Source organism: Felis catus, chromosome A2 (genome assembly GCF_018350175.1).
Source record: "Felis catus isolate Fca126 chromosome A2, F.catus_Fca126_mat1.0, whole genome shotgun sequence".
NCBI lineage: Eukaryota > Metazoa > Chordata > Mammalia > Carnivora > Felidae > Felis > Felis catus.
The window spans coordinates 7516966-7529280 of NC_058369.1; the positions used below are offsets into that span (position 1 = coordinate 7516966).

The following is a 12315-nucleotide window of genomic DNA, read 5'->3' on the forward strand; positions in this document are numbered from 1 at the left end:
ACCAAGGGAAACACCATCTCCTCAAGAGTCTTCATTCGTTTTTGAGGGTTTCTGGGTTCTTCTCTGTGTGTGGGGATACTTCCCCAAATTTCGCATGGCTTTTCCCCTCATCCTTCAGGTCTCTGTGCTCAAATATTACCTCTTCAGTGAGGTCTCTCCTGTGACCACCTCATCTCAAATTTACACAACTCCATCACGCTGTAACTTGTTTGATTTTCCTGAAATCACATTACATAGCTGTATGTCTGTCTAGTCCGTCTCCCTCAGGAGTAAGATCCCCACATCTCTCTTCTACCCTAGCATTTGGAACAGTGCCTGGCACCGAGTAAATAGTCGAGACAATAAAACAAGCAACTAAGTAAATGAATGAATGAGTGAACTCATCAATCAACCTCTGAGCCCCAACATTCTTCATAGAGTTACAATCCAGTAATGTTTATTGAATGCATGAGGGAATCCAGGGCAAGCATTCAGGGGGCCTTGTGGGGCCTGGTGGCAGAGGTGGTAGGGTAAGCTCTGACTTTGAGGGAGACCATTCACCCCAACCTGAAACCTATACCTACCCAATCCCTCCTGACCCAACTCAACTACACCAGCCCTCCATCACTCCAATTTGGCACTCAATTGGGCAATGTCCAGCAACCGATGAATGGATAAACAATGGAATTGTTTCAGACAATGGAAAAATTCCAGACAATGGAATATTATTCAGAAATAAACAGGAATGAAGTACTCAGAACCAAAGGGCCACATATTACATGATTCCATTTATGAAATACCCAGAATGGGAAAATCCATAGGGACAGAAAGATTAGTGGTTGCCTACCACTGAAAGGTTTGGGGGAAATGGAAAGTGACTGCTAATGGATATGGGATTTCTTTTTGAGGTGATGAAATTGATTGTGGTGATGGTTGCACAAGTCTGTGAATGTACTAAAAACCATTTAATTGTATACCTTAAATGGGTGAATTATATGGTAAATGAATTACATCTCAATAAATCTACTTTAAAAAACCTCAGCCCAACATCTAACCTCCAATTCAAGCTGCCTCAAACCCAACTCAGATCTTAACTGATGCCATCTTGACTTGCCAAACTGCCAATCCTCACTCCCCATTCACAGCAACCCCTACTTAGTTCTACTCAGTTCATCCTACCTCCCACATCAACCCTAATTCATGTCAGTCCAACCTCCAACTCCAGACCCTTACCTCAATCCACTGATTTCCCAACCTCCAGTTCAGCAGATCCCATCATTAATCCACCGCAAACGCACTCAACTGACTCCAAAGCAGCCTCCAATGACTCATCTTCAAGCCATTTTCAACATAACTCGACCAACCTCTACCCTCTAACACCCAACTCACCCCGAGGCTCAACTTGTAACTCAATTCTCTCTCCCCCCAACTCATCTCCTGACTCGCCACCCAGATCTTTGACTTCTAGTCATTTCATCTCAAACCCAAACCACATCCCATGTCACCTCTTGATCCATTCCCTCACCCTCAGCTCAGCCAATGACTCCAGGACTAACCAAGATCAACAGAAAGATCTAGCTATTCTCTCTCTCTCTCTCTCTCTCTCTCTCTCTCTCTCTCTCTCTCTAAGTTTGGTGTATTCCTAATAGGTTCACATTTTTTTCCCAGCTTTATTGACATAGAATTGACATATGACATTGTCTAAGTATACAACCTGTTGATTTGATACACTTGTATGCTGATCACAACCGTAGCATTAGCTAACACTGGCATCACAACACATAATTAAAATTTCTTTTTTGTGTGCTGAAAACATTTAAGATCTCTCTTAGAGATCCGGTGATTTTTGACTCTTCTTCTAGGGTTCTGAAATGGTAAACGGACCCATCGTCTCCGGTGAGTACCGTTATAATTGGTTTCCCCCACCTCCCGAAGCCACCTCTAGCAAAAGACACTATTAAGACAGGTGGTGGCAGATAACCTCAGGTGAGACAAGAGCCTGACCTTAAGAAAGATATAGGCAGCACTAGATGAAAGACACAGGGACACAGTTCACTGGTTTATTCTCAGACTTGAGATGCCAAGTATGCCCTATGGCCCCGGAGGGGTGGGGATCATGCTAGAATCTCTCTCATCATATCCCAGCCTTCCCTAAAGGAGGAAGCAGATTAAATATACAACAGAGGGGATTTTCCCTTTTAATACAGACCCAGGTATAAATAGGGCAGCACCATTAGGATCCTGGCTCACCCCCACCATCTTGGCTCCCCCACCACCTGGCATGGCAAGGTGAGTTCGGGGAGATATGGGTGGGGGCAGTACTCAGAGCTGGGCTGAGGCAGTGGAAGGGGCACCCAGCTCCGTCCGGGGAAGCCCCACTCTTCCCTCTGTAGCCTGACTTCAGCTCCTTCACTGTGAACCCACCTGAAAATAGGAGTGAGCGGAGGGGTCCCAGCCTGGGATCAGGAGACATCCAGTGCTTAACTACTGGAAAGGGGAGCACCACCAGGTGTTGGGGGCACTGACCGAGGAGTGGGGAGGCAGGCATGGGGGGGGGGCATTCATCAGCTCTGAGTTAGAAGTTCATTGCATGGGGCCTCGGGGGTGGGGAGCTGAGGGCTGGGCAGGCAGGCAGAGCCAGACTACAGTATGTCAGCTGTGGTGCAGTGAAGGGAGGCTAGACTTGAGCCAGGGGAGTGCAGCCCCCGGCCCCCTGGAACGGAGAAGGAAGCCTGCTTGACCGTGATGAGTAGACTCTCCCCTGGCTCCACAGTCACAGGACACGATAAATACGGTGGCTTCAGAGCCTCAGCACCAAAAGTGCCCCGTCTGGGGCTCCCTCATTATCCCTCCCACCCCAAGACTCTCAGCTGCTAAAGCAGACAGGGCCCAGTTCAAACCCAAACTTCTGGTTCGTCTGGCCGAAGTCAGTAGCCGCCACGTCCCACAGAGGCAGAAACCCCACTTGGGAAGAGCTGAACTCCAAGAGGGTCTTTGTCTGTCCCTTGCGGAGCTGGGAAGACAGAACGGTGAGTTAGCAGGAGGGCAGCCAAAGCCTCTCCCCACTCTGGCCGGCCCCTGCCCTTCCCCTTACCCGGCAGCCATCGTAGGGGACAGCGATGGTGGCTGCTGTCGTCTGGTTGAAGGACACCTCTTCCCCGTTGGCCCCGAGGAAGCGGAGGGAGCGGCCGTAGTCGCCTGCAGCTTCGTCCAGCCAGGCGGCAGAGTTCTGGCAGGAGTAGGTGAAGCTCTGGCGGGCTGTGGCACTCAGCAACTTCAGGAAGGTCATCTGCACCACGTTCACCGGAGACCCGTCAGCGTCCACGTAGGAGAACTGGGGGTGGGACAAAGCAGGAGGTGAGGGTGCCCCCAGTCACCCCCACTCCTTCTGCGGAACCTCCCTCCCAGGCTCTCCATCCGCGGGCAGACCCACGACCTCTGCCACGTCCCCTTCTTTGGGGGTGGCCTTACCCGCCATCCAGCCCCCCACGGTTCCCCTGTGAGCCCCCCGGGCGCACGTGGCTACCGAGCACTCGAAATGTGGCCAATCAGATGGAAACTTTCAACCATGTTACTTAACTGTTTAATTAAAAATTTGTATTTATGCTTTTACTTTAATTCATAAGTAATAACTGAGCCTCCATCCAGGTATCAGAGAACTTAGGTCGAGTATGCGAATCCACTTTTTCAAAGGCAGATTTTATGAAATCTAAGTATGGATCAAGAACCTCCAATGAAATTTAGTGCCCAAATTACGATGTGCTATAAACGTAAAATATGGGTCAGACTCTGCAGAACTCGTAGGGGAGAAATTTTAAATGCCTCAGTAACCTTTATATTGATATGACACTATTTTAGATGCACTGGGTCAAATAAAATATATTATTAACATAGCACGGGCCTGAGATAGCCTGCTGGGTAATACGTCCCTTCTGGCCTCCTTCTCATCTCTGTATCATTTCCATGTGCCCCTACCGATGTTTTCTGGAATCACCTCCCAGATAAAGTACTTGCAACAACTGAGTCTGTGTGGAAGGGTCTGTTTTGGGGGGAACCCAAACCAAGATACCCCCACGTTATATTACAGCTTTGTTTCTTGGGTTCCTGTCTGCCCGCTTCCTTGGTTATGCTCCCGGTAGAGGATCAACTTCATGAAGTCAGGAACTGTGTTTGTTATTTGCTGGTACATTCCCGGTGCTTGGCAGATACACGTATGTCATGTAAACAGTTCCCAAGCTGAACCCCAAATCCCCCCACCCATCAAACCTGTTCTCATCTACATATCTCAGAATGTCACCAGACACCAGCCCACCAACCTTCTCCTCCCTCCCTTCCATTTCATCAGTGACTAGGTCCTATTGGCCTCTCTCTTAGATTTTCCAAGCCATGCCCTCCTCCCCACCCCCACAGCACCAGCTCCAGCCTGGGCCACCTCTTCACTCCCTTGGGCCAACATGCCAGTCACCACCTCCTCCCCACCTGCCCCGGAAGCATTTTTCTAACTGAGAGGTTAGATTTGGGTCCTTCCCTCACTGAAGCACATTCCATGGCTCCCTGCTGCTCACAGGTCTTTCTGGGGAGGTGGGCCTAGCCCTCACCTACCTCCCCAGCCTCCTTTCTTACCACATTCCCCTTCACACTTTCTAGAGCAGGGCGAGTGGCTTTTTCTTTCAATTCCCCAGACCCTCTTTTAACTCTGGACCTTTGTGTATGCTGTTCCCTCTGCCTGGAACACTTTTCCTTGTCCTCCCTAACTTGCTAACCCAGCTCATTCTTTAGGCCTCAGTTGATCTGGGACTGCTACCAGGACGCCTCTGGGACTTGTAGCACTGCCTCTGGATTTCCACCATACCCTGGGCTTCCCCCCTTCACATCTGACGTTCCACACACCCCTACCCCGCCCCCAGTCTGCTACCCCTACAAGCCTGCAATCACCATGAAGGCAGAGGTGAGTCTGCCCTGTTCCTCTCATCCCTCAGAGCCCCTCCTCCAACTCCCCATGCCAGTTCCCACCAGTTTTCATAACATCCCCCACCTCGGTCTGCAGCCGCTCACCTTCTTCCCTCGACGGAATGTGCTGTACCAGTTTCCCGGCTTTTCCTTGGACCAGGAGGCCATTTTCACCTGGGGATGGGAGGGGGTAGTCAGTGTAGATGGCCTGGGTGCCGGCCATGTCTTCCTGTATTTACCTCCCAGCACTGAAAGTTGCAGACTGTATACCCCGGACCCTTGAGCTGTTGTTCTCTGGCCATGGGAGTTGGCTTGGCCGGTGCACAGGGCAGACCATGGGGTTGGGAGTCCCTGCCCTCTGAGGCAGCTCTCCACCAATGACAAGAATGGATGGATAAATGCTCAGCTCCCTCTCCCTCCCCCACGTGCCTGTTCCACACCATCTCCCAGAAGTCTCCCAGTGGAACTGAGCCTTCAGTGCCCAATGGTGACATTTTAACCCTTATCGGCTGCCTCCCCCAGTCCCCTCTCACTTCCCCCCTCCTCTCCCGGTGCCTCCTGCGATCTCCTCCCAAATAAATGACTCGCCCTCAAGTCTTTGTCTCAGGGTCTGTGTCTGAGGAACCCAAACCTGGATCAGTCTTCACACCCCTCCCCAACACCTCTGGGCCGGAGGAAGCTGAGCTGGTGGGAGAGGCTCAGATGCCAGCAACTATTTAGAGATCAAATCCTACGTGACCTCGGGGTCTGAGCGTGTCTGTATTCCCATCCACTAGTGTGTAAGGGTGCGGGGGAGGCGGAGGGTTGAGCTCCCACTAAACCAGGGCTCTGGCCAGTCAAAAATAATCATAAATAAGAGGGACATCACCATGCATTCTTGCAGGTTCTGTGCTGGCTACATACTTTACCGGCAGCAGAGGCATTAGCACAGCACCGCCCATCGGCAGTGTCTAATCAGTGTTCCTGATACATTGCATCAGCACTCAACTGTACAGCCAGTCCATACCTTCCTGAGCTCCGTTTTGCAGACGAAAAAAACCCTGTTCCCCCCAGTTTATATCCCAACCCGGGGTTCTAGAGTTGCTGCTGCCTGCCCACTGTCCTCTGCTGCTGAGCCTGATGGAGAAGCCCAGTATTCCTGGGGGCCCAGGTGGTCTCACCTCCCAGCCCACAGCCTGGAGGGCAATGAGTCCACAGGCCCCTCAGATAGCAGATCAGGAGGCAGTGCCTACAGGAGGTTAAGGGCTGGGACTCTGGAGCCAGCCTGCCTTGGGTAATCCTCGGGTAACTTCTCTGTGCCTTAGTTTCCCTCTCTGGGGGATGATGGCAGAACTGGGCCTCAGTGTTGATGCAGCTTAGTGCTCAGAACAGCCTGGCACACATAAAGCACTATTTAAAGATTTGCCACCATTATTGTTTCCTTCACTAGATTTTCTCGTAGAAGGTGAGCTCCATAAAAGCAGAGTTTTGTTTTGGTTCTCGGCTGTGGTCCCAGACCTTCAGACCTTCACAGGCCTTGGCATACAGCAGGTGCTCAACAAATGTCGGATGAAGTTAGGATAAGGTCCCAAACAAAGCCTGCGTGTGTGTTGGGCAGGGAGGGGAAGCAGGGGACAGCCTTTGGTGGAGGCGGGAGGACGGGCCCGGGTGATTCGGTTTCCGGTGCCCTCTTTCTCCCTGCGCCCCCTGCCCCCACCCCGCCCAGGCACTCACGGTCTCAAACTTCTTGTCGGGATAGAGGCAGGTCTCTCCTCCAGCCGTGAAGTTGCAGAAAACCCTGAGCGCGTCCCGCGCACAGCCCTGGTTGGGGTCAATCCAGTATTCCCCTGCCGCAGAGCCAGGTGGGGTCAGTGAGTCGGGGGCGGGACCCGACGGCTTCCTGCCCACGGGGCCCAGGCAGGGGCGGGACCTCACCATCCGGCAGGTGCGGGTGGTTGCGGTGCAGTTCACTGCATACGAGGCCCGGGCGCTCAGCTGTGCCGGGAGGGCGCCGCATCTGCTCCAGTTCGAAGCTCAGCGACGTGAGCGAGGCCAGCACCTCCTCCAGGCCGCCCTCCGGGCCCTCCAGGGGCACAGAGCGCCGCCGCCGCCGGCGCAGCCCGTGCAGCTCGGCCGGGGGACCCTGAGCGGGGGCGGGGACGGCAGAGGGGAGAGCAGAGATGCGGGAGGAAGAGACAGGAAGAGAGACAAGCAAAGATGAGAGAGACAAGGGAGGCAGAGACACACAGGGGTGGGGATAGATAGGAAAAGGGAGAGAGAGATCAAAAAGGGACGGGGGCCATCGAGAGGCAGAGACGGACAGGGACACATAGAAGGGAGACAAAGAAAGACCCAGTGATGGGGAAAGACCGAAGCAGTAACACCGTGGAGGGATCCGCAAGGTGAGGTAAAGAAAGCAGAGGGAGAGAAAGAAACAGAGACAAAATTGTTCAACAAGTATTTGGAATAGAGACAGAGGCCAGGAGAGATGGAAGGGACGGAGGGAGAGACGGGGGGGGGGGGGAGACAGAGTCAAGCAAGACAAGACCCAGTCAGAGCCCCCATGGGTGTTCCCCTAAACCCTCCAACGGAGCCGGCATCCTCCCCCAGCTTTCAAGACACCTCCCTCCCCACCTGGGTGCCCTGAGCACCTGCTGTGTGCCCCACCCAGTTCTGGGCACTTGGGGACCCAGTGGGACAGACACTCCCAACATACTCCCTGGGGAACCTACCGGAGGGCCAGGGGGGCCAGGGGGGCCAGTGTCGCCACGGGGACCAAAGGATCCCTGTAGAGAGAAGTCACTTGGGAGTGAACTCTGTCTATGGAGACCCCTTCCTGCCCACACACACACACACACACACACACACACACACACACACACACTCACACAGCACTGGGGGAGGGAACTGCAATTTTTTAGCCCCAACTATAAAACACTCATTTCCTTTCCATATTTTAACATCTCCGAAATCAAAATCTAACAAATCTTTGGCAAGTCATAGTTTCCTTGTCAGAACTGTTTTTTCTTCACAGTAGTTTCTAAAATAATGGTGCATCTCACAATCGGTGGCATTTTAGATTTGATAAAAATACAACGGTAGGTGTTGAGTAAATAGTCGAATGCATGATTGAATGAGTAAATGAATTAATGCAAAGGGATTGAGGGTGTGGTGACGTTGAAAGGGGTGGGAAGCCGGGATGTGGGAGCCTGAGGGAGTAGTGCATACTCACCGGGGAACCTTTTGAGCCCTTCTGTCCCAGAGGACCCTGTGAGGTAGAGACAGGGAGGGCTGGAGTCCCAGCTGCCCCACCACGGTGACCCCACCCCACAAACCCCTCTTACTCACCGCCACACCTGGGGGCCCAGGGGGGCCCAGAGAGCCGATGGGACCGGGGGGACCCTGAAGAAAGGACACCAAGGTCATCACTGATGGGGTTCACCCCTGTGATCCAGGCACATCCCCCAGACAAGCCTCCGGTCCCCTCAAAAAACAGGCCACAGACACAGCCTCCAACCCGCAAATCCCTAGATGGAGACACCCCCCCCCCGCCATTTTCCCCAGACACAACTCTTATCATTCTAGACCAGGCTTCCCAAGCCCCCCACAGTCTCCAACCCCCACAGTCTCCAAATAAGCCCCAATTCTTCCCCCCCACCCACCCCTTCCTCTGAATACATTCTTTCCACTTGGGGTAGAACACACACTCACGGGTTCTCCCTTGGGGCCGGGGGGGCCCTGCACGCCTGGCAACCCCTGATCCCCTTTCTCACCAGCTTCCCCAGGGGGGCCGATGAGGCCAATTAATCCAATGTGGCCCTGGAGGACGAGAGAGGCACACACGGGGAAAGAAATATGGTGGGGGGATTGCTGGAGGATTTTTCTTCTAGAGCCTCGGGGTAATGAGGTTGGGAGCAGAGGAGACCCCAAATTCTCAGCCCTCTGGCCAGGGAGGGAGGTAAATGTGGAGGAGACAGAGGTAACTGGGGGAGAATAATGGAAGGAGGCATCCTTACTTTTTCCCCCTTGGGGCCAGCATCTCCCTTCAATCCTGGAAGGCCAGAGGGCCCCTGGAGGGAGAGTGAGGCTCAGTTAGTCAGGCTCAAACACAAAATCTCAAGGTTCATGTGGGTGATTGGAGGGTAGTCAAATGGGAAATTGCTCATGTTTCAAATGGGAATCATGGGGATGGTCAGGAGAGAGGGCTGATGACAAGGGATAATGAAGGGCTGGCTGGAGAGGTCCGGTATGAATGGTCCGTGGTCAGGATCGCCGTGGGTGGTCAGTGTCGACTATCAACATAGATGGTCAGTTTGGCTCGTCATGATGGTCACTGTGGTCGGTATAAACCACCAAGATGGAGGGTCGGTATAGACCATCAGGATAAGACCATCAAGATAGATGGTTAGTACAGGTGGTCAGATGGACTGTCAGTGAGGGGTGAGCCCACGGCACCAGGTGGCCACTGGATGCCCAGTGTGGTTCTCCATGCCGAGACACCAGGGACAAAGAGGTCTCTTACCAGGGGTCCAGGAGGGCCCATCATTCCAGGAGGTCCCAGGAGGCCTGGTTCACCCTAGGATGAAGCAGAACGTAGGGGTGCTGCACTCGGCCAGACCCCGTGTAGATGTCCCCAAAGCCCTCCAGGGTCAGCCACCTCAGGCTGTGATTAGAAAGCATAAGGTGGGTCACACACAGAGGGTCTGATCCCACCCTACTCACCACAGGGCCGGGGATCCCCCGAAGACCCTCAGGCCCCACACGTCCAGGGGGCCCTCGAGCCCCCACTGGGCCCGTCATCCCTGGGGGCCCGTCGGGACCTGGCTCCCCCTGAAACAGACCAGGGCAAGGGAAGGGCAGAAAGTCTCAGACAGTTCCTTCCTCCTGGCCTCCCAGCCAAGAACCATCAGGGAGGGGGAAGGAATTGGGGCACCCGTTCTGATGGCCCATCTGTTGGCCGAGGATCAACACGGGGACCCTCCCTGGGCGGGGGGGTACTCACCTTGGCCCCTTTCTCCCCTTCTTTGCCTTCTGGACCCATGCGGCCTGAAGGACCCTGAGGAGGGAAAGAGTGTAGGAGGGATGCTTTGGGGGTGAGGGGGCCTGTGGAGGTGGGCGGGGGCCTGTGGGGGTGAGTGGATCAAAGCTGGAGTGGATCAAAGTGGATCAGCCAGGAGGCAGGTCTCACTTACCCTCTTGCCGGGGGGCCCAGGGGGCCCAGGCTCCCCAGAAGCTCCAGGCGGACCCTATGGATATGTAACGGTACCAGGGTAGTATTAGCTCACGTCGGTTGAGCAGGGCTATGTGTCAGGATGCCTGTGATCCCAGGACAGCCTTCCCCAGACATCCCCACAGCACCAGCCGTCTCCCACCTCCTCCATTAAGCTGCTCACCGTCCGTGGTGACGGCCCAGAGCGGCAAAGCAGGTGCTGTATGGGGGCCCTGGGTACCTCATCAGCCTACTCCTCCGGCCCCCCCAGTCTACCCACTCACCAGCCCCAACCCCCCTCTGCCAGCACGACATGCTCTGCTCCCCCACTCACCGGTCCCCCAACGTCACCAGGGTCTCCTTTCTCTCCTGGGGAGCCGTCTATACCCTGTGGGGGATGGGAGGGGTCATGGAGGCAATACGAGTTTGGGGTGAAGCTTGGGGACACATAAAGCTTATGTGCTCCCCTGACCTTGCCCAAGTCTGTGGAGGGAGGTGAGATGGGGGCAGAATTAGGAATATATTGTGGGAGTGGGGGGCTCACACACACCGAAACTCCTGGGTCTCCGGGGGGGCCTAGATCTCCTGGGAGCCCAGTGGGGCCCTGGAAGACAGAATGACGAATAATCACATTTCTGAATTACCGAGCATTTGTCTGACAGGTGAACAGCGCCCAGGCACAGCTTGGGCTGCTGAGGACACATAGTGAACAAAACACAAAATCTCTGCCCTGGGAGAGAGAGCTTTCTACAGTCTAACGCGTGCAGGCGGTGACCTAGGGGCATCACATGCATCACCTCACTTCATCCATCAGGTGTCTCCCAGCCCACAACTCAACGGAACTGACCCTCAGAAAAGGGGTGAGATGCAAACTGAGGTCCCACAGACTCCGGAGGTCCTCACTGCCCTGCCAGCCACCCCAAGCCCCACTGCTGTGGCCGGGGGAGGGGGGGCGGTCTCAGCCTCCACCCTGGTGCTAAATCCCACATCAGCCCCAGCTCTGTTGCCAACATTTCCAGATCGGTTCCGTGTGGGAGCAACTTCCACCCCATCCCGTGACATACAAGCGTGCCTTTGGTCATCGTCAGCCACGTTCTGGGTGGCTCGGGGGCCAGCAGGTGGGAGGAGGGAAGCCCTGCTCTAGAAGTCGGGGAGCAGGGTCAAGGCCCCTCCCCATCTCTGCCTCCTCTTCTCCGAGGACTCACCACGTTCCCTTTGACTCCATCCTCTCCAGGGGGGCCTTTCTTGCCTGGGGGTCCAGCAGCCCCAGATGGACCCGAGTCCCCCTTTTCACCAATTTCTCCCTTGGGCCCCTTTGTAGAAATAGAGGTCGGAGGTCAGAACAGCCTAGACAAGAGTCCAGGGTCAGGGGTCAAGGGTCAGCATCCCTGGACTGAAGAATCTGGGTAGTCTGGGACTTCCTGGGGCCAGGGGTCAGAGTAGCCTAGACTGTCCAAGAGTCAGAGGTCACAGGATCTAGGACTTATAGGAGTCAGGGGCAAGGATGGCCCAGGTGCTCAGAGATCATGACCAAGTTTGGTCTAGCCCACATGCCACATTGGAGTGAATTAGAAAAGGGGATCCCTCTGGGAAGTTCATCCCCAACTCAGGGTGTATGGCTTGGATCCGAGCCCCCACCCCCCCCCTCTCAGCCCCACACCCTTGTGCAGTGTACAACCTGAAGAACTCTGTGTAGCAGCCCTATCTGAGACCTTCCAGGGCTCTGTCATCAAGACAACTGGGGCTACCCATAGGTCCTGGGTCAATGGTGACTCTGGTCTGCCCGGGGGTCAAGGTGCCCCAAGATGCCCAGGGGTCAGAGGTTCCCTGAGATGGGTGCAGGGGCACAGGACACAGTCACTCACAGGGATGCCTGGGGTTCCTGGGGGTCCTGGGTCTCCAGCCTCCCCTGGCTCACCCTGTAGGAGGCGAAGTTGAGCGTAAGGAGAGGTCTGATTATGACAGACAGGAAGGAGCTCCCCAGAACAGCCACCCCCAAGCAAGACTGGCTGTGCCTTCCCAACCCTAGGCAGTCCCCTGCCCTCGTTCTCTCACCTTCTCGCCCACAGCGCCCGGCTGACCAACTCCCCCGGGCAGCCCTGGAGGGCCCTGGAGAGACAGCAAGGGGTAGAAGTGGGACTGCAGGATGCCAACAGCCCCTTCTTGGGAAATGGATGCCCCCACCTCTCAGGCATCCT

At 54.9% G+C, this 12315-nt stretch overlaps 1 protein-coding gene across 3 annotated transcripts in view; it reads right to left on the minus strand.

The window, feature by feature from the left end:
* Positions 1-2025: 2025 nt before the first annotated feature.
* COL5A3 (collagen type V alpha 3 chain) overlaps positions 2026-12315 on the minus strand; it is a 35897-nt gene continuing 25607 nt past the window's right edge. For all 3 annotated transcript variants that reach the window (XM_045045332.1, XM_011288971.4, XM_045045327.1), the window contains 19 exons: positions 12173-12226; positions 11983-12036; positions 11323-11430; positions 10668-10721; positions 10452-10505; positions 10101-10154; positions 9911-9964; positions 9631-9738; positions 9431-9484; positions 8925-8978; positions 8620-8727; positions 8257-8310; positions 8141-8176; positions 7641-7694; positions 6844-7051; positions 6643-6755; positions 5035-5103; positions 3074-3313; positions 2026-2992 (listed from right to left, as the gene is read on the minus strand). In XM_045045332.1, coding sequence (XP_044901267.1) covers positions 2846-2992; positions 3074-3313; positions 5035-5103; positions 6643-6755; positions 6844-7051; positions 7641-7694; positions 8141-8176; positions 8257-8310; positions 8620-8727; positions 8925-8978; positions 9431-9484; positions 9631-9738; positions 9911-9964; positions 10101-10154; positions 10452-10505; positions 10668-10721; positions 11323-11430; positions 11983-12036; positions 12173-12226 — 1677 coding nt within the window. In that variant the 3' untranslated portion in view covers positions 2026-2845. The remainder of the gene's footprint in view (positions 2993-3073; positions 3314-5034; positions 5104-6642; positions 6756-6843; positions 7052-7640; positions 7695-8140; positions 8177-8256; positions 8311-8619; positions 8728-8924; positions 8979-9430; positions 9485-9630; positions 9739-9910; positions 9965-10100; positions 10155-10451; positions 10506-10667; positions 10722-11322; positions 11431-11982; positions 12037-12172; positions 12227-12315) is intronic.